The following is a 27,191-nucleotide window of genomic DNA, read 5'->3' as shown; positions in this document are numbered from 1 at the left end:
TCATCTGTGACTTTTATAATGGGCCATAAATGTTTCAGAAGAATGGTCTGGCGAGAGACGTCTTGACTCATGTTTTGTTCTGCAGGCTCTGAAAACAAAGAATGTGCATGTATTTAACAATGAACTACACAGCTTTTGGTTTGAACTTTGGCTTAATTGAAATCAGTGGCAAATTTCTCCTCTTTTTATGATGAACACTGTGGTATAAAATAATCCCCTTCATTGTTATTAATGCATTGTTCTTTCTTCCATTTTCTGTATTCTTTAAATCTGAATTTTCTTTATATGCTGATATTTCTGTAACTGCAAACCTAAAGAGAAAGCCTCTGTTCCCATATATCCTTGACTTGCCTCTTGCATTTTTCTACAATTCCTCTTTGATCTGCCTCGGAACTTAATAATGAAATTTGACTCAATATCCCTCCCACTATATATAGCTCCTGCTACATCATGTTCTGTTACCTATCATCTGACAGTGTAATTCTTGAAATCTGGCCATTTAATTTGGTCCAAGAAAATGTATCATTTAAGAAAAGGCCATGTTCATTTAACTAAGTGAATGCACATTTCTGTTTTCTTACCAAGCATTGGTGTATGTGCAGTTTCTCATACAGAGGGAGGGAGGAAGGAAAGGAGGGAGGGAGGGAGAGAGGGAGGAAAAGAAAAGGATGGCAGGGATAGTGGGTGTTGTTTACAGACTCCTATGAGCAAAAATGGCATTTGGCAAGAATCTTAACTACAATAGCAGCATTCAAGATTTGGTTTCAAAATATGTTATAATGCTGAATATTCTCATTTCCTTTTTGCATTACCCCTGCCTGCTATGGGGCTAGGAAAGTAGTCTCACAGAATTTTTGAATTCAGATTTCACCTTCCCCTGCCATGGGACAGGAAATGAAACCTCCCAAAGCCTGGGATCTCTGCATGAATGGAGGGCATTGTAGATACATCTCGTATTTCACCCTTCCCTGCTGACACCCACAATGTCAGTTCTTTCCATCACTGGGGCATGCTGGACTGTTTCTAAAGACAATCACAATGCCCACCTTTTAACTGAGTCAAAACATTTTATTTTCTGTTTTTTCAATTTCCTAGAACCAGTGATTAATATCCCTATCAAATTACCTCATCTTTAGGAGAGTCAACAGGACTATTCCTAGGATGAGAGCTATGCAGGAGGAGTAAGCAATAATGTAGACAGTTTCACCTAAAAATAAAAACAGAAATCAGAAATGAAACATCTGCTTGCTTAGTAATAAGAATCAGATTTGAGATCTGTATTGGAAATCATACATATGTGAGCCAAATTAGCTATCAGTTTTGACAAAAGTAATTAAAAGGAGGGAAAAGATCTAGATGTATGTCAGTGGTAGAAATAATTCTACCTTTGCCATTTGATCCAATGCAATTTTCAGATTTCTTTTAGTAAATACCAGCTTCAACAGCATTTCATATGTATAGCATTACCTTTCACTCTGCTGCAGGGGAACAGCTTGTTACTATGACTTTTATTTTGGACTATTCTCCCTTTTGATTTTAAAATCTTAATGTTATTCTGTGTATCAGAGCAGAATTGGCTCTTACTTATCAACTAGACTTATTTTTATGTATTACTGTAATTACAGTGTGGAGCAATGTTCCACCTAGAATCAAATTAACATCAAATGGGATCTAACACTGTTTTTCTGGGCCCCATTGCTGTAGAGTTTCCTTTTTCTGTTAGGCTTCTCACCAAGAAGTCACTTTGGTGGCTTATGTGCTAAAAATTCCAACTGTTGAAAAACTGGGAGCTGTTACAAATTTTATTTTCCAAAGGAGGGGTAACTCTTTTTTTCCCTGACGTAATGAATCCATTGGTTTTGATCAAATATGTGAAAGGAACATTTCACTTGGGAGTGCAATATAAGCCCTGGACACAGGATGGAGAGGTGTGACAAGTGGCCACAAATGCAGAGCCACAAGCATAAAACATGAGACCTTTCTGTGACGTTCCTGTTGCACAGATTCCGTTTTTGTACACTCAGGTAAGTTTTGTTAACAGAGGAATTCAAACACAGAGGGCCCTGGCTGCTCCAAAGCTTCTCCATCCTATTAGCTAGTGAAACATTCCCTAAGGAAGGGATGGATCCCTGGGCTCAGCACTGAGCCACCACTCTGGGCTGTGAGAAGGCCATATTCTGGTCTCTGAATAAGTTATCAGTTATTAGGTGCTCCATGTGTTATGTATATGCACATAAAACATAAATGAGGCATTTCTGTGTGCACTGCATGCATGCAGCAGGGGTAGTGTGTCATATAAATTCATATAAATGTAAGCACCGGTGGGGTGGATGCTGCAGCAGCCCTGGCAGCAGAGAGTGAATATGGTTTCCACAGCAAGGAAAACAAGGAGCTGAGCAGGGTGTTGGGCCTGCCTGGCACTCATTGTAGGACTGTGCTCACTTTTTCTCAAAAAACTACCCCACATTCAAGTTTTCCGATGTAAGAAAATGAAAGCAGTGATCAAAACACAATTTGCACAAATCTAGTGAACGTTCCATTTAATCCAGTAACCTACTGGAAGATATTTAAGATGGTAAATTTTTGAAGAAAGAGGTCTGTCTGAGGTCTGTCTTAGAGAAGGACTGCTAGTGACATATATTAAAAACTACATCAGCAGTTGGCCTAGCTCTCGAGTTACAGCATTTATATGAAATGATGGGTTTTAGCAAAAGAGTCATTTGTAGACATTGTTTTCAGTTTGAGTCTGAACTGTACATGCAGCTATTTTTGAAAACTTTTTACAAGTGTAGGAGCAGTTGTAGGGGCAACACTTTCTTACTTTTGTGAAGTGGAAAGTGACTTTCACACATATTTTAGGCAAATGGAAACTTTTAAAGTATGTCACCACAAAAATTATTATATCTAACATTATATATTGTACGGTCATGGATGCTTAAAAGTGGGCTAAAAATTTTTCAACAGAACATTGTGATCTTTTTCTTATAAAATTTGTAAAAGGTGCTTCATTTCAATCAAAACACTGATGTGACCAACTGAATTTTTTTCTATTTTCTTGACAAAATCTGAAAAAATGCTACATTTTTGATGAATTGATGGTAAAAGAGATGTTGATTCAGTTCTATCAGGAACAAAGACGAATTTTGGTGACTCTTACGCTATTGTGGATCTACCTGCTTAGGTATAGCTAGTGCATGTTCATCAAACAGATTAATCCCAGCCTCTGCTCAGAGGTTTCTTGGCTACCTGCAGCTTGTCACAGGCTTTTTTCTACATTTATAAAACTGTCAGACTGACAATGTTTGATACCTTACACATTAAAGTCACTGGAGCTGAACTAATCTCAGTTCCCACAGCAGATGATATACTTACAGATAAACCCTGCCAATTACCTGTTTATCTAAACACTCTACTCCTTGGTAGGAAATATATGATAACGCTACAATTTAAGATGAAATTTCAAAAATTTTGGATCAAGTCCAATTATATTGTATTTCACAAGAGCAGGCTAAGTGTTCTGTATTTCTAGTTTCCTCTTCCATAAACAACCCAAAACTTAGCCTCAAAGCTCCATGGTGATGAAAATAAATCCTTATCTTCCCCCATGAATCACTTTTCAAACCAATGTGCAGGAAGCAATCTTCTAAATTATTTGGGTCTGTAAAGTCATTGATATCATTTGCATAGGATAAAGCCAAAGCCAGGCTGAAGATGCATAATTAGGTAGGCATATTAGGAGTTTAGAGAAATCTTATTTGATTTATAACTTTTTGATATTGTTTTCAAAATGAGATCAAATTCATGCTTGCAGGAAAAGTCTCATTAACTTTTATATGGTTCTGACTCTGCCCACATCACATTTTGTTAAGAGAGTTGCATCAGCCCAAAGATGACTCTGTTGGCCTGTTCCCTCCTGAGAATGTGAATGTGTTTAAATCCAGTCCAGATTTTCACAAAATCCTGGCATCACATTTTTTACACCAAACCTGGAATAATAATTTTTCAACTTCCATGGTTCTATTTATTTACAAATATATTTGAATATAGGTATATATGCTTAGATTTATTATTTATTGTGAAAGACTCCTTCTATTAAAGCAATGTTATCCAATGGGATGATTTGCAATGCTGCTGAATAAAACAGAGAAATTGAACTGTTTTTTTGAACAGTACTCTATATTTTTAAGTATAAACCTAAAAAGAAAAAGCTGAAGACATGCTGAGTTTCTTCTGAGCATGTTCATCTGTAGATGGCCATTCATTTCATCTGGTGAAAGAGTTCCTTGTATCTTTCAGTGACAAACTAAGTAAAGGATTCTTCTGAGATTTTAATGTAGAGACATCAGCAGATTTTATCTCATGTTTTTTGAGCAGAAAATAGCCAAGAAGCAAATGCCTTCAAAAGTCTTCACACACGTGAAAGGCCATACTTGACAACTTATCTGTTTTGCCTCTGTGCCTTGAATTCTTTTTGGGATTTGATTTCGTTAAACATAAATATTTTGTAAAGATGATAATTCCCTTTGCAGCCTGAGTAATGCACATTTATTAGCATTTGAATCTAGGACACTGAGTTAGATTTTTGGCAGTGGGATTTATGAAACAATTTGCAGTATGGTTTTTACCACCAGGCAGATTTCCTGAATCAAATTCTTCTTGACCTGACTTCCTATGAGACTTTCATGGCTTAAAGTTCCCATCTCATGTACATGACAGCTACAATAGAAAGAATATTTTATTGTATGGTTTAGGCTGCTCAGCATTCTTTTTATTTTTCTAAAGCTATCCAAAATTCTGTTAAGACTTCAAGGAATGGTTTTTGGAAAATATTCAGACTTCAATGTGAACGAATTAACTGGGTGCAGGCTGCTTCTTGCAAATATTTATCTGAATCTCTAAGTGAAATGTAAAATGCATTTTACCCACTGAAAGGGTCTGCAGTTAGAACTAGTCACAGGGGTGCAATATCTCACATTTTCATTTTCTCACTGCAGTATTTCTTGTACTATGACTTGCATTATTTAACCTTTAGAGTCTTGTTCCAACTAGGCATTCAGGCTCCCTCAGCAATTGGCAAGGAGAAGTCAATATTCAGCAAATGCAGTCCCAAAAAGATTGGACTACTCCTCCTTTGAAGAGTAGGGTCCCTTTGAGGGTCCCTGACTTTCTTTTCTGGCTACAAAGAGCACTTGGATAACATGCATGATTCTTAAGGAATTTTAATGCTAACAGCCAAATGCTTAATTATGCACACACAGGTCTCAGGAATCCCATTCCCTTAATCCATTTTTATATCCTTTTTATCCCTTATCCAGGTTGCCCACTTCAGCAATAGTTGAAGGATGGAGAGGTTAGAAGTCACTTCATTTTCTACTGCATGCAGATATTGAATTAATTTTTTCACAGTCAAAAGTGTTCTGTAGGAAGAGTTCTGGGAACTAATTTTAGTATTAGTCTGGAAAATTGTAATCTGCCCTGCACAAGGTAGAACAGGTCATTCTCATTAGAGGTGATATTTGTGCATTAAGCTCTTTATAGTTCTCACTCTGTAATTGGGCCCCTCAAAAGGAAATATAAAATAATATTATTTCAGCAATGAAAACATTTGTATATTAATTCAATATCCTTTAGCTTTATGTTGCTTAATTTCTTATTGTAAACGCATGGAAAGAAAAGCAGCAGTTCTAATAAAAGAAATAAAAGGAAATAAAAGTTGCAGCTCTTCAGCCCAAGGGGTACTGTGTGCCCTTCTGCTGTGTAAGAAGGTAGAGTCTGATGAAGTGTAACACAAGCCCCTTCTCAGACCACTTACTGTGGCTTCTAATTTTGTTGCTGTAACTACTGCAGAAAGTCAAGAGAGATAGAAGTAGGTGTGACATCAAAGATAATAATTTGTGTTACACATTATGACTACTACTCTCTAATGACTGTACAAAGAGTCAGGCTCTGGCAGGCTTAATAGCTTAATTTTCCCCAATTATAATACAGTGATTGTGAGACATCTATTTCAAAACCATTTGTCAGGGTAATTGATTCAGTCTGATTAACTTTATTTTGTGGATATATAAGCTAAGCCAAACAGGTAGGGAGATTTCCAGACCAAATGAAGGAGTAGCAGGTCGAGCTCACTTGCCTGAACCCACCCAAGGAGAGCAGTGCTGTGGAAGTCATGGAGTGACTTGACCAAACTCACCTTTAATTGCAGAAGAATGGAGCTGTGCTCCGGAAATCTTTTCCCCTGGCATTTCTGTATTTACCCAGTGAAAACCCTTCTTCTGAATAGAAATTTGACCTGGATATTGGAAAGAAAATATCCATTTAAAATATTACTTTAAAATTAATATAAGTGAATATTGCTTGATATTTTGCTAACTACCATATAATTTAAAAAGAGACCTATTTAAAAATACTGTTGACTGATATTTGATGAACAAATTGAATGAGTGCATAATAGTTCTTCCTGTTCCATCTCAGTTTTTCTTATGGATGACAAGCATGCTTTGAAAACATTCTCTGCCACAAAAGAGCTTAAATTCTCTTTTCACATAAACTGTTTTAAAAATAGGCCCACCAAAAAGAATTGGGTCCACCAAACCAACACAGAAGTGGTGAGAAAGGGATAGAAGTCTGAAGTAATTTCCACAAGGCAGAGTTTATTCTTCAGCTGCATTGTTAGACCTCAACAAATTTTTTCAGGAAGTCCTGTCCTCTCAGTGGGCATAATTTTATGAATATATCTGAAAATATATCTCTTTGGTTGAAATGAAAAATAGGAGGTTTACTTAAGTATTATAGTTTACAGAGTGGAAGGCAAAACCATACAAGTATACATCTGCTCACTCACATGAAAAACAAGATGAGAAATTTTTGAAATATAAGAAAGGCACACATTTGCAGCCTGGATATTGGCTGTCCAAATAACAATGGACTAAACCTACCTGGTCTTTGGTTTTCTTTCTGTGAGATCCAAAAGTACAGCCCGGACTTAAAGTATTTTGGAGACCTAAATTTTTTCTTTCCCTCACTGACATTTTTTCTTATTCCTGCTGAGACACTGATCTCACATTGGCAATGATCCACCCTGTGTTTCTGCTTCACACAGCAGCAGTCAGTCACAATTCTTGCCTTTTACTGAGTCTGCAGTCCTTTCACTGTGAGCACAGCCTTGAGAACAAGCACTTGGAGCAAAGGCAGTGCCATGCAAGGGTAGGAAGATGAGATGGTGCAAACACCACTCATGGACCAGTTCTAGAGGCAAAGATCCCCTTCTCAGATCCTGGGTATTTGCCTATCCAGAAATCTTTCAGAGTTACAGATCATTGCCATTGTAAGAGTGAAAGTCAGCCAAAGATCACCCCCAGGCCAGAGGAATAGAATAATTCAGCACATGGGGTTGGGTGGGCACTGTACAGTAGTCACTCCACATCTCTGTACTGCCATGCAGAGTATTAAAATGCAGAGCATTAAAAACATGCTTTGGAATAAAACCTATGATCATCACCACCATCAGTTTAGCTGCATCACAACTAGACATCTAGGACAAAGCAAAAAAAAAGCAAAAATAACAATAAGCTGGAAGTGGTCTGTAGAGTAGGTAGTGATCCACCAAAGGCTCTGGATCCCTACATTCTTTTTGTTTAACTGCCAGGAAATTGTTGCACAACACAAGAAATATAAGTTTCCATTCTTCAGTCCCCATTAGGTTAGGGAAGTTTCAATCACAAAAACCCTCTAACCATTTTATCCTGAGACTGCTTCAGGGAATGGCAAAAGCTCATCAGCAATTATTTGATTATTCACACATGAGGATCATTTTTTTGCTTTGTAGGTAAAGAAATAACTAACATGATGATTTGCTCACTCATTTGGACTGTTAAATTCAGCCCTAAAGCAAGCAAGTAAATAATATTCATCAGCAAAATCACTGCTAGAAGTCTCAAGTCTAAGTGTGTTATATTATCACTTTTCCAGGGGGGTTGTTACAAGATTTTTAATATTTTCTCAGAGTCTGGATTTGAGTAATGATTAACTAAACTAAGAGCTGTGTTTCAGCAACTTGATTTTAATTTTAGGGCAACCTTTGAGGGACATGAAAAAAAGAAAAGACATCCTTATCAGTGGTACAATTTTGGTTTCTAGACCTAAAAGAGCAGCTACTTCATTCAATGAAATGCATGCACACAATCCATATATGTTTTCAAAACACTGTCCGTCAGGCAAAACTATGAAAGAACCATTTCTTTTCATTGAGATCTTTAGGTATCATTACCTCTCCCAAGTTAGTTTAAGAATATACATAATCTTGGAGTATACATGTAGAAGATAGCTGGCACGGGGCATGATGCACCAGTGAGTAACATACCCTAAGAGGATTTATATTGCAAAATAGTTGGTGTGATGAGTCAGAGATTTAAGGAGAACAGAATACTTTGGCCTTTGTTCTGGTTGATGGACCAGATGTCTGCATGCAGGTGGAGCACTGCAGAGGCTGCAGATGAACCTTCAGGTTCAGTTTATACCACAGGAGGCCCATGCACCCTATGATAGAGAACCACCCTGTGATGTGACCCAGGACACAGTAAGTGGGGACAAAGAGGAGCTTTGCTTCAAAGGCACTTTGCAGTTTCAGACTAAGACAGTAACGTTTGCTCCCATGTTGTCATTTATTGCATTAACAATTCTCTAAATCAGAGGTTTGGCAAAGACATGTAAATTTGACAAAAATATTTAGCTAATTAAGCACGTGAAATTCATTACTGAATCTGTGAAAGTAACTATAGTTCATCTTAATTACATCCAGTGTTTTTACTGAAGACCAAATCCTAAAGCCTTCTTTAAATAATTGAAGCTATGTTCTGCAGAATGAACTCTGTTGCTAAATATGTGTAAGGTTTACTAATATTCAGATTCCAAGAAGAAAAGAAAAAAACCCCAAATGCTACTTTGTATTATTTGTAAACTTTATCTGTATTATTTGTAGACTTATCTAATCTGCATATTAATATAGACTCTAGAAATTATTTCTTTATTTCAGAAAATTCAGGTAATGAGACATGTGGCCAATTTCATTTTTCCCAATACCAGAGGAGGAAAACTCTATGTTCTGTAGGGAGATAGAACATAGTAAATAAAGGTAGTATGTCATGTATCTAGGAACGTAATCTTACCCCCTAAAGAGTTGCAGCTGAGCCAATTATTAAAGATTAGGAGCAGGCCACAGCTGTAGCCAATAAGAGGAGTGTTATTAAAATAGTGGAGTGGTTGGTTGAGGGGATCTGGAATCACTTGGCTGCTGTGAGGACAAGGAAGAGTCAGTGCCTCGAGGAACTGCCTACAAGAAACATCAAGGAGGTATGAAACTCCAGCAATATGGAACCCTTGCAATGTAATGACAATAGAACTCTTGCACTATAATGGCAACATGTTCAATTTTTGTTTTGATTTGTGTTTTTAAAAACCCAGAGCTGCAGATCTTGCTGAAACCAGTGGTAGCAAAGATTTGATGTAAATTAGGATCTTAATTCTCTTTAAAACAGATTATCTAAGTTGTAAGTGTTACTCACGCAAGTCCCTGAAGCAGGATTTGCTGTGCAGCATGTGGTGGAAGAGCTCACACAAAGGCTGCTCCATGGGAGGCACGTTTTGGCAGGTGCACTCTGTGAGCAGCATCGTGCCCCAGATGCTGACGAAGGCTGCTTTGCAATCAGTGGTGGCAGAACAGGGCACGTCATGCTTGAGCAAGGTTTCAAGACAAGCTTCATCATTATAACATTTTTTTGTCACATGTCTCCAACACTTTGACTGAAAAGTTGTGTATTTTTTCCTGGTGGGGGAAAAAAATAAAGAAAAACAAAAGAAGTGTACAATGGCACTTTAACAAATGTGACTTCATAAAAAGACGTTTAATGAACACCACTAAAGAGAGTGTATTTCCAAGGTACCACTTAAGCCTTAAAAATTGCAATATTCGCTGATAGCTGATATAAATTCTGCTCTGATTTTGAGAAAAAGCAGCAGCACTTCTAATCAGCCCCTGCTTCCCAGAGTCCAGGAAACACAGTGTGAATTCCAACAGTCTCAGATACTCAGAGAAGAAATGTGAATACAGGAATTAGACCTGTCATCCCAATGAAGCCACACCATGTGCTGTTCTAATGGATCCATTTTTTGAGCAGTGTGAAGGAAGACTAAGCATTCAACTTATTTAGCATTAAATAATCTACATCCACTGTCAACCCCTTGGCCCCCCAAATGTTAACACAATATACAATGTCAAAGGCTCAGGAAAAAGCACAGTGAACTTAAAGATAAATTGATAGTAGAGATAAATTACAGGAAGAATTAACTTGTTACCCAGTTCAGTAATCTCAAATTATTTCCATTTAGTTGCTGTTGGGATGGAATAAAATTGGCTTTTAATGCACTCTATATGACAATAGAAAATATCCATTATAAATTAACTAAAAATATGTAGATAAATGTTAAAAACAAATTTATAATATTAAATTTTAGGGGATGATAAAGGTAAAGTCTAGTATATAGTACCTTAAGCTATTAAAATATTCTTCCTTAATCATCTATGTTATAGCATATAATAATTTATATATGTTATTAATTTGTTATATATGTTAATAACATATATGTTATATATGCTATTAATTTGCTGTTGATATTGTGTAGTAGCCACAGGCATGTCACATGGAAAAGCACGGACTGTTGCAATACTGGGTAGAAAATTTTTGTAAATATTTTTATTACACAAGCAAGGATCTCAAAGCAGATGCCACCTCTGTTCTAATGGAATTATTTTCATTCACCTCCTGATTTATGGATGTGACTAGCTGTAATTCACAGACTAATTTTGCTAATTATATGCATTTATTGTCAGTGCCAGGAAACATTAATGTTCCCAAAATGATGGGGAATTCAGCCATAATGACATTACATGTCTATACATGTACAGACATACATTTATAGCCCTTTGGCTGTTCTCACTGACATCAATCTGAATAATCTGCACAAAACCAAAGCCATCTCTTAGCCTCCTGGTTTATTGACTGAAGGTTAATTTCAGCACAGCTTTGAGGTAAAATTCAACTCTAACCCACAAGGTGACCACACTGAAAAACGAAGTGGGCCACTTGACTGTCCTTAAAAGGAGGCAATTAGGTAGAAATGCAAATATGGGTAATCCTGTTGCATGTTTTAAAAATATAAAATGAAATGTTGGAAAGGCATTATCCTTCATGAGTTTGGTGGTCTATGCATGTTTCAGGCCAGATTTTTCAAAGCTTTTGCAAGTATCCTTGAGATGAAGAGAATGAGATAAAAGATTTTTGAACAGGCCAAGCTGGTTGCATGGCTGTTGGGTACAAAGGGTCAGACTCTGCCCTTGAAAGGTAATTACTTTTACCAAACAAACTTTGTCTGGTCTGCTGCACGACTTGGGCAAACTGCTGGAGGGCAAAGGTGCAGACAGGCAGGTGTTATCTGAAGAAAGGGGTAATGAAAATATGAAATAGCATAGTTTGTCCAGCAGAAATGGTGTTAAGTGTCATGATACAGGCAGAAGAAAAGCATGCATTAGATTCCGAACCTTTCTGAAAATTAATCACTTCAGTTTACTTGTGGGATTACTTCAGGAATTACCACAGTTGATCCAAACATCTGTGATGATGTCAAACACAGCAGATACACTGCAGAAAATAATTTTGTTATGGCTGGGATATATATAGTATAATAAAAATGGTTTGACAAAACCATTATTAAAAAGCACCTTAGTGGGCAAAATACTTCTACTCACCTGCACAATTCATTCTCTTCACACATCTGGATTACATTCAGACATGATGGGGGTGGAACTACGGTAACTGCACAGGGCTTGCCATGGAGAAGTTCTTTGGCTCTGTGGCAGGATTCATCATGCTGGATGCAGTCACAAAATATCATCATTTGGGCAACTTCAAAAGGCATGTTTCCATAGAAGAACCTTATGGCTGCTTGACATCCTTCCACATTGCACTTCTTATTTACTGAGCACAATTTTAGGTACAGGGACAGCTGTTTGTTACACACTTCATCTTCAACACACTCCCTGTTCACATCCAAACAGCTCCTGTTTGTTGTGTGTGCTAAAACCAATAACAGCTTTTAAAATAAAATCTCAAGAAAATTTTTCTCAAGTGATGAATGGTAGGTGTCTTGTCTACATAATTCCAGTAAATCAAGCTTGATTCCCAAAATTGTGATCCAGGTCCTCCTTCTTTCTTGCTTCTTTTAAGCCTACTGATTAACTTCATACTTCTTTCTTGCTCTGCTTGCACTGCTCACAAGCAACCCTCCTGAAACAGGTGAAATCTCCAGTGTGCAGTCCTATGCTCAAGTAATGAAGAGAATATAAATGGCCTTTTTGTGCTTTTAACATCAGTTTAGGTATTTTGAGACTGAAATAAACCTTCCAAAGATATCTAGAAAATTCTAGACCCTAAAATGCTTATGGGGTAAGATTTGCCTCTGTAAGTTTGGCAGAATCATGGTTGTTACCTGATTTCCTTTTACATTACTTGATTTTTGGGTTCTTCTCTACCCAGTACCTTAACTAAAGATATGTCTGGTCTTTTAACTCCCTGCTCATCCATTTCAATGAAAAGTATTAATTTTAATCTGAAGGAATGTTGTACACTCTCTGAAAATTGAGCTGAAATTATTTATTAGGATTCATAAGTAAATTCAGACTTACCTTGTTTGGAGAGAGCAGATAAACCCCATTGTAATTTTGTTTCCATACTAATATTGTCTAGAAGAAAAAGATACAGGTACAGGCATAAATTGTAAATATATCTTAGCCTTTTGAGTTTTAAGTATTGGCTGTCTTGCTGGCATAGCACCAGGAATAAAAATAAATAAGAATAAAACAAATTAATTTGACCAAATAAAACCCACTAACAAATTCTGAATTCACTATTACATATATTCATAAGCTTTGGGGTCAAAGCACAGTTTATCAAAGGCTGCTCCTAGCATTTTTTACATATTTAAAGATCCTGTGGACTCAGTAAGAGTTTTGTAGAGCTTCTCAGTGCATTATAAAGTCAGATTTCTTGTAAATATTTAAAAACCAGGGGCCTTATTATGTTTATCAATGGACCAGTTTTCAAGTTCAACTGACTGCTTGTCATGACCTAAAGTCAAGGGTAGCAGACAATTCTTGCTATTAGTAAATTATTTTTGTTGGTCTTATACTGCTTCTAGTTATAGCGAAAAACTGAAATTGACTGATTTATATCAGGTTGTATCAAATTAACTCATTGAAGAACAACAGTATTTGCACTCAGACTATCATATCGTATCAGATTCTGAATTTATTTGTAAATAAACCTCCTAAAATGGACATATTTCCAAATTTGAATTGCAAATAGGCAAAAATCCCTTTTTGTAGACTGTGGACACTACTGCTGTGTAGAAAGCATTAGGCTGCTGGAAGAGCACTAACTTGTGTCAGTGACCAGATTTTTCTCACCATCAAGATCAGCATTATAGTCATCATCGCTGCCATCACTGTCACCAGCTCCCGAGGCCTGGCTCTCCTGCGAGTGCTGTAAGCAAGGGTTGTTGAATATTCCCTTCCAGATTTTGATGCATCTGGCCCGACGCGGCTCTGGGCAGGTGCACCTTCCCAGGGCCGTTGTCCTCAGCTCTCTCCAGGCCAGCAGGCAGCTGGCGGGCCGGGGGGAGCTGCAGGTGCCCGCGGGTGCCCGGCAGTGCCGCCGCAAGCTCCGGTGCGCGGCCCAGCAGCGCGGCTGCCCCCGGCACAGCCGCCTCGCCACAGCACAGCTCCCCGGATCCTCGGGGCTCCTGGGGGGCCTGACACCCAGCTCAGGGTCTGACCGCGAGGGAGACTCCAAATAGTCTGCAGAAATAGGTACAAACAGTTATAAATCAAATGGATGATGGGTCATCATCACAGCACCAAAACTCGGGAAAAGGGTGCTTGTCTGAATGTATTACAGCGAGTGAAACAGCCCTAGCTTAATTCTGAGCTGTGTGCAAACACATAATAATTCCAGTCCTACAAACTAATGAATCTTCCTCGTGTTTACTGTGTGCTGTTAGCTGTATAGTACAGTCCACTCTAACAGTTCAGCAGTAAAACAATAGTAAAACATCCTCACTAAAATTACTGTATAAAGAGTTTAACTTCTCATAATTTTAACCACCTACAGCTTGGACATATAATGGATTATCATCTTAAGCAAATGCATCATTTTTAAAGAGAGAATGACAACTCCAGAAGATGGTTGATTCATTACCTAAAATAGCAATTGAAGTTAGACAGGGAGAATTACTCCTGAAAGTGCCTAGCAACACCATATGCTGTCCCTTGTAGGTAAACTCAACACTACTGTAAGTCTATCCAAACTTGTTTCTATAGTGGTGAGAAATGTAATGTCAATTGTAAAAAAAAAAAAAAAAAATGATATCATTTTGCTAGAAGCAAAAGCAACTGTTCCAATGACAGCAACATTAGGCTTCAGATATCCATCCTTCTTGTTTGAGGCAAGGAGTTTGGGGCAGATCAGGATGTTACTATTCCCTCTGCAATAAGGCCACATAGTCTAGTACTATATGAATGTCCAGTCTAGTACTATGATGAATGCTGTGAGGCCAGCAGGGTGTGATGGATCAGTGCCAGGAATCACTTTGAAACTCACTTTGCACTCTCATTCACTGGCTGATTTTATCTCTTGTGTCAGTTTTGCTAATCATTATGCCAGGAGACTTTGAACCAGAAACTGCAACTTCTTCATGTACTAAGCAATTCTCAATTACAGAGATAGACTTTCTGCAGGGATAGGGGTTCTCAGAAAAATAAAAATAAATTGAGGGGAGCTTGGCTCATTGATTACAATAATATTTTTAAAAGATGCACTCTGAATATTATGTACAGCTTTATGCAGGTGGTGACTATGTTTCACACATCCAGTAACCTCTCCTAGATGTAGTGAAGGTCCTCGTGCAACACAGTGTGACACAACTGCACCCCTGTGCATCCCCATGCACTCATCCTCCCATTCAGAAGTTACTGAAAGTGGCTATATGCACAACCTAGATCCAGTGGCTCTTAAATTTCCCTGGGCATTGAGTAGCCCTCAACACACACTGTGTATTCACTCTTGCTTTCCAGTGGATTCAACAAAAGTTTTAGAAGTCATTTGGATTTCTCACATGCATTTCATTGCTTTTGTGGCATTTCTTTCATATGTATGATGGAGCATGAATATCAAAGAGAAGACAAGACTAATTTTGGGGGGCATTTATCACACTTGAGAATATGCAAAGAAAGTTGAATCCACTTAAAATGGTGGTTGCAAAATTACTGGGTTTGGTCTTCATAATTACACCTTCATGTTCAGTTACCTTTGTTGATGCTGCACAGTTCCCCAAGCAAAGTTGTGATGCTACAGATATCGTCTTTAGTGCAGACACAGTTTCTAAATTCTGGGTATTCATCAGCCAGGACCTGGATTATTCTATTACATCCAACACTGTCTTCTGCCTTGCATCTATTACCTAGAACTCGCCATTAAAATTATAATTTCATTAATGCTTATGAATGCTTAAGGGATATGGTTACGTAAAACAATTAAATTGAAAAACAAAAATATTATGCTTTGCCAAGAGAAGACAGTCTTATTTTACAAATTTTAAATAATATTCAAAGTAATATAATAAAGCTGTGGGTACAATATTGACTTCTTTTATTTGATCCAATCCATTGCCAGAAGATCTTCTCTCAAAGTACATAAAACCTTAAACTCACATCTTTTATTTTAGGCAGATCAAGCACTGAGACCAAACTAAAAAGGTGCCTAGGCGTGGAAGGGGTACAGCCTGAACTGAGAGACTTATCTTGGTCCTGTGTAGCAGAAATGAGGTGCCTGGTACAGGGACAGGAACACAGAGTGCAGGCTTGAGGCATCACTGTGTGATGGAGTGAGAGACAGGACACAGAGGGCAAAGGCAGCCCCATGATAATGGTGATGAGAACCCCAGGCTGAGGAGATGCTTGCTCTTCTCTCTCTCATTTGAGGGTGGTGCAAACCTAAAAATGCCATTTGGATATTCCCTTGAACCCCTGCCCCACAGAACAACTTCACTGCCTAAGTTTAAGAATGACAACAAATTTAAAGCAGCCCAAGAATAGTCTGATTTTTAGGATTTTTTGAATAAAAATGAGGGAGAAGTTAACATTTAAAAAAAGGTCCAGGAACCTTAGTTTGCTGGCCTAGTTTCAAGTCTATTTGCATGTGCACTTGGACTCAATGGTAAAGACACACAGGATGTCAGGTCATATTTTCCACGTATGTGTGGTGAAAATAAAGAACATGTACTAGTTTGTGGTACAAAGGTAAATCAATCAACCATCTACTTTATGAGCTGAAAGCTTTTAAAAAATATTATTGTTATGATGATAGTGGGATTGTGTGCATCCTCAGCAAATTTGCTGATGGCACCAAGCTGTGTGGTGCAGTTGGCACGTTGGAGGGAAGGGATGCCCCTGGAGGGATCCTGGCAGGCCTGAGAAGTGGGACAATGCAAACCTTACGATGTTCAATGAAGCAAAGGGCAAGGTCCTGCACCTGGGTCATGGCAATGCCAGACACACCTGCAGGCTGGGCAGAGAAAGGATTGAGAGCAGCCCTGCAGAATGAGACTTGGCTGCAAAGGTGGATGAAAAGCCCATCATGAGCTGACAGTGAGTGCTCACTCAAAGCCAAGTGTGCCCTGGGCTGCATCAAAAGCAGCGTGGCCAGCATGTGGAAGGAGGTGATTCTACACCTCTACTCTGCTCCCATGAGACCCCAGCTGGAGTGCTGCATCCAGCTCTGGTGTCCTCAGCATAAGAAGGACATGGGACTGTGGGAGCAAGTCCAGACAAGGGCCAGGAAGTTGATAACAGCACTGGAGCTCTTCCCCTACAAGGAACAGCTGAGAAAGCTGGGCCTGGAGAAGAGAAGGTGGTGTGGAGACCTCACAACCTTCAGTATCTGAAGGGGCCTAAGGGAAGCCAGAGAGGGACTCTTTGTCAGGAACTGTAGTGTAGAACTCCTGTAGAACAAGGAGTAATGGGTACAAATTGAAAGAAGAGAAATTTAGGTTAGATTTTAGGAAGAAATTTTTTACTGTGAGGTTGATGAGACATCAGAAGAGGTTGCCCAGGGAGGCTGTAAATGCCCCATCCCTGGCAATGTTCAAAGCCAGTTTGGTAAGGCCTTGAGCAACCTGGTCTAGTGGGAAGTGTCCCTGCCCATGGCAGGGGGGACTGGGGCTAGATGATCTCTAAGGTCCCCTCAATCGTTATCATGATATGATTATATGATTTATTATTGCTTAAGAAAGTTATACATTACTTAAGAATGTTACAAGTGAAGCAATTTAATTTGATTTAGATAAGTTTTATTTTGTGAAAGCCATGATTTACCTTGTCAAAACAGGTATGTGGATCCCCAAACCAGCACATTTCCTCTCTTTACCTCATAGATATTAAATGTCTCACAATATGTAAGAGAAGCAGTCTGTGGCTCACGAGATCCAGCCAGGTCACAGGGCAGCATGAGGGCTGGTTTCTGTCTCCTGAGCACACAGGCTGATGTCTCTGCCCTGCAAATGGTGCTGCCTGCTCCCTGCCTGGCTGCTCCCCACAGGTGTGGGGCAGCAAAGACTCTGCACTCAGTAAAACTGCAAGTGACAAGTTCTCTGTCACCAGCACCACGGGCAAGCTTTGATGTGAACACGTCTTTAAAATCACTTATATGTTGCTGACACAAATAGCAGTGGAAGGCAGTGGAGGCAAAGGTCTGCAGGAGGAAACAGCGCATTTTGCCACTGCCTGAAGTGATGAGAATCAGCTATTCCTGACTTCACATCCCTGTCCTGATCCCCCTTTTTACCAACAGTCTCTGCATTGCCTTTTCTCCAGCTGCTGACTAAGGAGGGTTTGGGGGATATATCAAATAATACACTGCCAGTGGGGAATGTCCCAGGCCAGCAAGAGCTGCAGGTCCCAGCCTCTGCTCCCACTCCACCTCTTCCATCAGCAAAGAAAGAGGTGATGGTGGCTGGGGTTGCCTGTATCTCTCCAACCCCATCTTCAAATTTCCTTCTGCTTTTTCAGAAGTAGATCATGACCCCAGACCCTTAGCACTCACAGTTCCACAAGTCAAGGAACTCAGGAGATTTATTGAAGGTCACAGACATAGGATACTTCCTGACCATATAAACAGGATGGAAAGGATGCAGTGACATGGCCCACGAAGATGAGTGTGTGGATATTCTACTCTGCATTTTATCAACTAAGAAAGGGAGAATAAAAGAATTTCAGGAAAATATATTCCAGTAGAAAGACAGCAATAAAGATCAAGGAGGGGCTGGTGTAAAAATTAGCTTATTCTCAAAATTTGTGACTGTCTTTTTCAAGGTCCAGATCACACCTCAAGGGTGAAGGTGAGTAGAACTAGAAGAATAAACCCCCATGCCCCAGTGTATTTTGCACAGCACCCCAGCCTCACTCAGCTCACCTGTTTGCATGGCACTGACCAGTCGTGGCCAGGAGCTGGGGCTGAGTTCAGTGCCCCTGTGCTGTGATCTCACCATGCTGAGTCAGCACCTGACAGCTGGGGCTGGGGAGAGGCTGTGAGGCCACCAACACGCAAAGGGCACGGACACAAGCAGGAAGCACATCAGATTTATGGGGCTCCCTTGCATGACTTCTTAAAAACTGTGTAGAAATAACCTATTATCAGTATTGCTCTGTTTGTACATGGTATTGATTCAGCTGTGATTAGCAGCAGAAAATATTTTATTACTGGTTTTCAATTATTGTTGCTTTACCAGGGATTAGTTCTAGGTAATATATTTTATCTTATACATATGCTTCTAAGGCATTTAAGAAAAAAAATGCTCTCTCAACCTAATGTTTGGCAGCCATTATTCATAATTTGATTTATTTATAGGTGCACAATTCACGTACACAGGACCACAGATAGAGGCATGGCAGAGTAGAAGCTGACACTCCCAGGGTGATAATCTCTGCTTTTGCTTAATCAGCTCTTCAGTCATCTCAGTGGGAATTGAATTTGAAGACTGCAGGGGAAAGTGTGAGGTTTTCCTCTCTAGCACTGGTGAGACCACAGTTTGAATAGATCTCCAGAGTTCCTTCCAACCTCAATGAGTCTGCTATTCTAGGAAAATTAAACTCATACAGATCTAATTCAAAATGTGATTCCTTAAAATGAAAGTGATCTGAGTTGGTTTTTTTTTGAAAACCTTTCCTGTTTCCCATTCAAAAAAATAAAGAAAATTTATACTTATGGTTAAATCAGTGTTCAGAAATGTCTTTTTTTTTTTACATTGAAACAACAGAAGGAAAACAAACAAATAACCAATCCCACAAATACACCATAAAAACCCAAACCTAAAAATCTTCATTCAGCAGTGCTGAAACTCTTTTGATCTTTTCAAAATGAAAAATCTTATTTCATCAAAATTTAATATTTCTATATTTTCTATCCTGACTCTGTTTTTTCTTTCCACCACATTTTGGCCACAGAGGTGAAAGAAGGATTGGATCCTGAAGATTATAAACTGAGACTCTTGAAATGCTGCTGGATAGTGGGGAAGAAGTGATGGAAAATTTGACAGGAAAGGAGTGACTTAGGCAGTAGTTTGGAGAGTGTTCCCAGACCTGCACTGAAGAGCAAAAGATGCAGGTTCTGATAATGTACACATTTAACTTTGAGGTTACAGTCTGATGGGAACTGAGTTATCGAACTCGTACCCCAAAGGAGTTTCATTATAATTTGTAGTTAGGTTTTCCACAAAGAAACTAACAAAACAAGTATTTACCCCATTGTCTATTGCCTCCAAGTAACATGTTTGTGCTCAAAGGACATTTTCCATTCCTACAGCATGAAGTTTCTAGACTTGCACATGACAGTCAGTGTAATGTTACTCTTACTGAAGATGCTGCTGGTGGGTTTTCTATCACTGTTTCTGTGGGCTGTCTGAGAGGTACCACCAGCTGTCTGAATGGATTCACATGCTCTAGGATCATGGTACTAATAAGCACATTTAGTATAATTTGTCCTAGACCCAACACAATATCTGGGTGCTCTGCAATGCTGGAGAGTCCTTGCCAAAAGCTATTGTCCTAAGGAAATATACAGATGCAAGTCCAAACAAGCAGTCACAAGAATGAGTATTTCTGGAAGATTTCTCTGGCCCAGTTACAAATATCTTTAATATCAGTGAATAAGTACATAGGATAATAAGAAAGAGAAATGTCATATTATGGGACAATGTCATACATCCAAAGGGGGGCCACAGAAGCCATCATGTTTGCCCATTTCATCTGGCTGCAGGGTACCAAGATTAACAGGCTACAGCACAAATATATATCTTTGTGGCAAGTAGTCCTGGTGCTAATGTGTTTGTGAATGATGTGAGAGAAGTAAATTCAGCTTGTTCTGTTTTGGTCCTAGAGAGCTCATCTTTAGGGCACTTGAGCCAGAAAGTACTGCATATTCCAATTTATTTTTTTTCTAAACAGCAGCCATATCTTTTGAAACTGTTTCATTTCACATAAAATATTCAACAGATCAATAAAAAATGGGCTGAAGCCCAGCTGCTTTGGGAACTGTTGTAACTGTTATATTATCATATACTTTTCATTTACTTCATCCCTTCTTAAAAGTATTCAGACATTTTATGCAAAGTAGATAAGTATCTGGAAAGGGACACACTAAGAAAGACCCCAAAGAGAATTTTCTACTCTAATTATTTCAAATATTGTCTTGGGACATTTGGAACATCAAATACATGCAACAGATCAGACAGAGGCATTCATTCAGGTAGCTCATACTAGAGGTGAATGTTTTATCTGTTTCTTATTCTAGTACAATAATTAAAAATTACTCTAAGTAACTACCACATTGTTTTGGGTATTGTGTTATATTACAGAACCACAGAATTGTTTAGATTGGAAGGGACCTTCAACCCCTCTGCCATTGGCAGGGATGTGTTCCACTGGAACAGGTTCCTCAAAGCCCCGTCCAACCTGGCCTTGGACACTGCCAGGGAGGGGCAGATCAACTCCTGCAAATTGTGTAAAACAAAGCTGGAACTTCTTCCCCAGTTGCACACAGGCTTTTTTTAACAGGATCCCACAGAAGCCTAATTTCTGCTGAATTCAGACTTCTTGAGTTGGTTCAGGCTCTGAGTTTGTTCCTAGTGCAGAAATTTCACCTATCACTTTCTTGAAGAGACAGTGTGACTGTTACTAAAAGTAGGGTTGGCCATTGCAAAGGATTTCAGAAGCTGATTGTCTTCTGCCCTAATTTTTCTCTTTGAGATTTCACAGACTTCATTTAGTTACCGAGCAATATTGTAATAAACTATGAACATGCAATTGCATATAGCAATTCAAAATCAAGGTGCGTACACCATACAGAATTACCTGAAATATTGCAGGCATCTTCAACCACATTCCAGACACTCTCACATCCATTTCCAGCATTAATACATTGCTCCCTCAAGTGCAGACAGTCAGTAGTCTGGACAGTAGATATACATGTGAAGTAAATGAACAACACTGTAAAAACAGAATATAATGACTATTTAAAGCAGTAGATACTGTACTGACCCTTTTCCTTTAAACACAGATTTTAAAAATATAATTTACTATGGTTTTTTCTATAGATTCAAGTTTGCTATCAAATTAAATATTAGCAGAACAAAGTTTTCCTCCACTTTGTAACTGGAAAATTAAATTTAAATGTTCAAAGTTTCAGTGTGGCATATTTTGCATTGGTTTTGCCCCAGTATTATAACAGTAACCATAGTTATATATGACATTGATGCATGGATATATAGAAATTGTTGCAGTTCTGAGCTCCATAATAAATTACAGAAAGGAAGACAGTATAAAATTCAGAATAAACAGTACTTTATTCACATGAAATCTCACCAAACGAAGCTGTTTAGGAATTCCTATGAATAGAGTGTGGGAAAGAGATTTGACAACTACAAAACTGTTAAATAATAAATATGATTTTATTTTATAAATACAGTACTCTTCACTCTCTTTATTTTTATTTCACAGATGCATAATTTCTTGAAAGCAATCTTCACATATATGTCTTCATCTGCTTTCCTGAGTGCATTGAGCCTGCTAATTACATTAAAAAGTTCTGGAGGTTTCAAGGTAAAAAAAAAATTTATAGCAGCACTGCCTGTGACTTATCAGTAGAAAATTAAATTGCCTTGTTAAGAAAGGATAAATCAGATGGGGTTTAGCTCTTTCATTAACATCCCCATGGTAAGGCAACCTCTAATTTTTAATCATGTGTCTTTATTTTCTATAAAATTAAGTTTCAGTCACTGATTTCAGACCTTATCAAACTACCTGCTGAACACCTGATGTGTTTTCTTTAGTTGTTGAAGAACACAGCATCTTTCTGACAAAATACCTTCCCCCCCCACCGTCATGTTCAGGTAAATTATTGTGGAATTTGAGTGGTTTCCAGCATTGTTTAATCCATTAAACCTCATTTGCAAGAGGCATGAAATGTTGCTTCAGGATTTGTTCAGACCCTAGCTGAAGAAATTAACTTTTTTTCAATTATGCATTTTAGAATAAGAAATTATATATCAAATATCCCTCTTGATAACCTCAAAGAGCCACTACTGTTTAGAGGTGATGCCATTCCTTCTGGAAATTATTTGCCAGGGATATAATGCTGCTGCTGTAGGGAACACTTTTCGGACGCGTGTCAATAAATATGAAGCAACATTTAATACATAACAATGGACAGGTGCAACAGCAACTAGTGTGCCTGTGAGACAACAAAGAGGCCACATGTGCTTATTATAGCTGGTGCTAATCCTTGCTCAGTGGTGCATATTCCTGACAGTTCCCAGATCCATGCAGGACTGGTGGTGATTTCCAGCCTCAAACACTTCCAGGCTCTGTCTGCCCATCAGCCTTGAGGACATACTGACAGAAACAGCTCCTACCTCTTGGCCTTGAGGAATGTGCAGCTGGCCCTATCCATAGGACAATTATGGCTTATTATGGCAGCATTTTAGTTCTAGGACTGCCTCCAAAAGGTCTTTCTTATTTTGAAATTCCTCACTATTTATTCAGATGACAGGAAAAAAAAAAGTTGCCAAATACCTTACAGGGCAAAATGACTGCATATATAAAACAATACAAAATTATAAACCCACATATTTATTAAGAAAAGGTATTTTTCTGGATGACTGTTTATCTATTTTTTAGGTTCTTACACAACAGAAGGTTTACTCATCTGACTAGGATTCACATCACAAAGTCTCTGTGCTCTCTTCCTCGTGTTCAGACAGTTTTCAAGGACCAGTGGCTGGGACAGTCAAAACAGGACTGACTGCACAGCCTTCCTGCTACGTTTTAGGGAGTATTTCACACTGCTGCCCGTTTTGAACCTAACTGGAAAGTGGTCCCAAAATAAGAGGGGATGTTTTTGCAAAATAAAGAGGTGAGTAGCATAATCTATGATTTAAGGCCCTTCAGCCGAAGGAAGGGCTTCTTTAGGTCTAATGACTTATTATGGATGGGTCTTTGATTCCTCAGCAGTACAGAGGGGGTACTCAGCCAGAAACCTACATGAAACAAACTGTCCCATACGATTTTAGAGTCCAGGGCACTGTAGCTTATACATTTCTTAAACTGACAGATATTACTTTAGTTGCTCTCTCTAATTATTTACTCTAGAGTTTGGAATACTAAGGGATTCTGCATAGAAGAGTTGAGGGTATTTAAGAGTTAGTTTGCAGCTAAAACTTTTAGCAGGATCCATATTGACAAGAAGACACACATTTAAATTTCTACAGATGTCTGTATTTTTATGCAAAGGCCTATTGATTTGCTGGGTAGGTGTACAATTCTCTGTTTTCTGTAGAATTTGGTGCCTAAATTTAAAAGGAGGAAAAATAGAAATATTTTAGCACCTTCATTTTGCAGATTGGGAATCGAGGAATGGAAGAATTACATTTCCCAATTCTGCAATCCTAAAATAATGCAAGTAAGTAATAATGAATATTAGGAAGCCAAGCTGTGGTTTCTATCCAATGGCAAGAGCAGTAGGATAACAAGCTCCAAAGGCAAAATGGCAAACTACAGCTGAATATACTTTGAATATAGTTGAAAAGTGATAAAAAGACAACTTTATTTTAACAAAACCTAGGACAGAACTACCTACAGAATACTTTTAACACAGAAATATCAGTTTAGAGTAGTGGGGTGTTAAAGAGAGAAGAGCATGTATATAGTGAGGAGAAAAGGAGAATAACAAAAGTTAACATACAACATACTTGTCTCACCATATTCTCCTGTACCAAATCTTTCTGTACCAGCCTTGTTGACTTTCCCCTTTTCTCCACTCAAGCCCAAAGGCAGTGTGAGCAGCCCTGTGTGTAGCCCTGGCAGCACCCAGCGCTCCCCGGCCAGCAGACAAGCGGCTGTTCACCCAGAGCAGGCGTCCGGGCCGCTCCGCTCCGCTCCTGCTTCCCGCCGCCCTGCCCCAGCCCTGCCGGGGAGCGCTCCCGGGGCCGAGCCAAGCCTGACACCCGCGGGAGCAGGAGCCGTGCCGAGGGACAGAGGGAAGGAAGGGGCGGCCGGAGCTGCCCCCCCGCCGCACTTACCGGGGCCGAGGAGGGCGGCTGTGGCCATGGCGCTGCCACAGGAGCCGAGGGGGGCCGCAGGTGCCGGAGCGGGGCCGCAGGTGCCGGAGCGGGGCCACAGGTGCCGAGCGGGGCCACAGGAGCCGAGCGGGGCCACGGGAGCCGAGCGGGGCCACGGGAGCTGAGCGGGGCCACAGGCGCTGAGCGGGGCCGCCCCTTCAGCACCGGCTCGGGGACAGCGCCCGCCGGGCCCGCCCGCCGCTCCGGGCGCTCCGAGCGGGGGCCGTGCTGACTACCGCCCGTACAGCGCGGCCCCTGCCTCTGCCCCTGCAGCGCTGCCCCTGCCTCTGCCCCTGCAGCGCTGCTCCTGCCTCTGCCCCTGCAGCGCTGCCCCTGCCTCTGCCCCTGCAGCGCTGCCCCTGCCTCTGCCCCTGCAGCGCTGCTCCTGCCTCTGCCCCTGCAGCGCTGCCCCTGCCTCTGCTCCTGCCTCTTCCCCTGCAGCGCTGCCCCTGCCTCTGCCCACCTCCTGCGGCCAGGGCACGGAGTGAAGCTTCCCGCCTCCGGGAGCGGCCTCGGCTGCCGCTGGCACACCCTCTGCGTACATTTCTTCTCTTAACACAAACGCTGAGCCGGACCGCGTCCAGATGACACGCAGCAGTTCTTCGGCAGCTTCCACGGGATCTGGCACTCCCTCCGCGCTTAGTTCTCTCTCATTTGATCTCTAGAGAAATTAACAGAGGAGGTCTTTGGCTGCCGCCTCTAAACTCCTTAGGAAATGCCTGTTGCTATGTCCTATCACCTTCTGTAAGCACTTTTCAACCCATTTTAGGAGTAAATTTGTTTTCATCTCCCATGTGGAATACAATCTTGATCAGTTAAGGAGAGAGAAGACTTATGCAATATGTTGGATGGCAGACCAGGGAAACAAATAATTAATCTATAGTCTGGTCCCAGATTGGACTATGAGAGTAACCTCAGGTGTTTCACTAAAATACCTCAAAAACCAGTTTGCTGTATAAGTCAGCAGCTGACTTGGTACTTAACAATGGAGCAGTCAGCCATAAAGGATGCAATCATACACCTGCTGGCTCTAGTGTGTGTGCTTTTCTTTTGCAGTGGAAGGAGGAGGAAAAACCAGATCCCTACTGATTTCCCCACGCTACTCATGAATCTTATTTTCACAATTTTTTTACTGTATTTGGTCCTTAAACAAAAAGATGTTATAAAATTTTCAGCTTAGCTATTGGAGAGACAGATATAGCGGTTGAAATCTTGTCCCTGCTGACAAAGCAAAACTTGACCCAAAGTCCAAATTTGGGTTATTTTTCTTAGCTCAGGAAAAATCTATCTTGCCTGTAATTTCTCTTTTTATTTTATTTTACACATATTTTTAGCTAGTTTTTTAAACTGCATTATTTATGTAAGCTCTTAATCACAAAATTACCAAATATTTGTGGGCTTTTTAATTGTTCAATAAATAATATATTACTTCACCCAATATATCCAACAGCCACAGAAAAACCTAATTGTCAAGTAGAAAGAACAGCTTGAAAGATTAATGTAATTTTAGCTGTTAGACAAATTCTAGGTTGGAAAGCTAAATTTGCCTTTGCTTTGAACCATTGTAATATGCAACAGTAGGTTATGATACGTCATTGAGTGAGGGCTGACTTAAAGCAATGTTTGGTGTATTCTCCATCCCATAAAACACTCTCCAGGTTAATAACACATATCAGTTTTGTTAAAAACAGAGAATGAGATGGTTCTCTCTATTTAGTCCAGAAGAAAAGGAAAAACATTGTGGTTTTGGAGGCGGGGACAGGGAGATATTATCTTGCATTCATTGTGACTGCAAGGCACAAGCTTATCACTACAGTGACAACAGTAAAGGAGAAACAGGTCAGGAAATCAGACCTTCAAGACTGTGAAATATGTTGAGACACAAAGCACCAGAATGATGGTGGCACAAGAACTCATATCTGCAGGAACAAATATGCTGTGATTTAAACCCTATGTTTAATGCTGCTGTGGACAAGCAGAAACAATGGCATGAGAACTCCGTTTCTCCATTTATCTCCCTTTCAATAGTGGAAATATTAGAATAACAAAGCAGCTAGAGGTAGCAAAGCCCAATCATGGCTCATATTTTAGATAACATTCAGTATTTATATGCTGGATAAGAAATGTTAATTCATTATACACTCTCTTCTCACAGCTATTTCTATCTCCATTGCTGGCTATTGCTCACTATTGGGTTTATTTCTCCTTGTGATTATTTCAATTAAAAAAAGGTATTTCTTGACATTTTAAAAACTAAAGAAATAAAAGAATAAAAATATTTTTATCAAAAATATTTATTTTTTAATGAAAAATCTTTTCATAAAAATAACCAGATATTTTTCTTGATAACCATATTTCACCAATATTTAGCTTGATGGCCAGAGTGTCTGGCAAAAATTGGTTAATGCTCTCTA

The 27,191-nt window shown here is 39.5% G+C and overlaps 1 protein-coding gene across 1 annotated transcript; it reads right to left on the bottom strand.

The window, feature by feature from the left end:
* Positions 1–24,766, bottom strand: GFRAL (GDNF family receptor alpha like). The gene is made up of 10 exons (XM_058801508.1): positions 24,739–24,766; positions 21,515–21,649; positions 15,418–15,576; positions 13,493–13,909; positions 12,740–12,796; positions 11,804–12,131; positions 9,564–9,823; positions 6,194–6,292; positions 1,126–1,207; positions 1–88 (listed from the first exon to the last, which is right to left on the bottom strand). Exons 1-10 carry the CDS (start codon positions 24,764–24,766, stop codon positions 1–3), a joined length of 1,653 nt encoding a protein of 550 aa, XP_058657491.1.
* Between the last annotated feature and the right edge of the window lie 2,425 nt (positions 24,767–27,191).

The sequence above is a fragment of the Ammospiza caudacuta genome, chromosome 3 (assembly GCF_027887145.1).
Source record: "Ammospiza caudacuta isolate bAmmCau1 chromosome 3, bAmmCau1.pri, whole genome shotgun sequence".
Lineage (NCBI taxonomy): Eukaryota > Metazoa > Chordata > Aves > Passeriformes > Passerellidae > Ammospiza > Ammospiza caudacuta.
The sequence above is the reverse complement of the archived record's forward strand: the minus strand, read 5'-3'. Positions and strand labels throughout refer to the sequence as shown.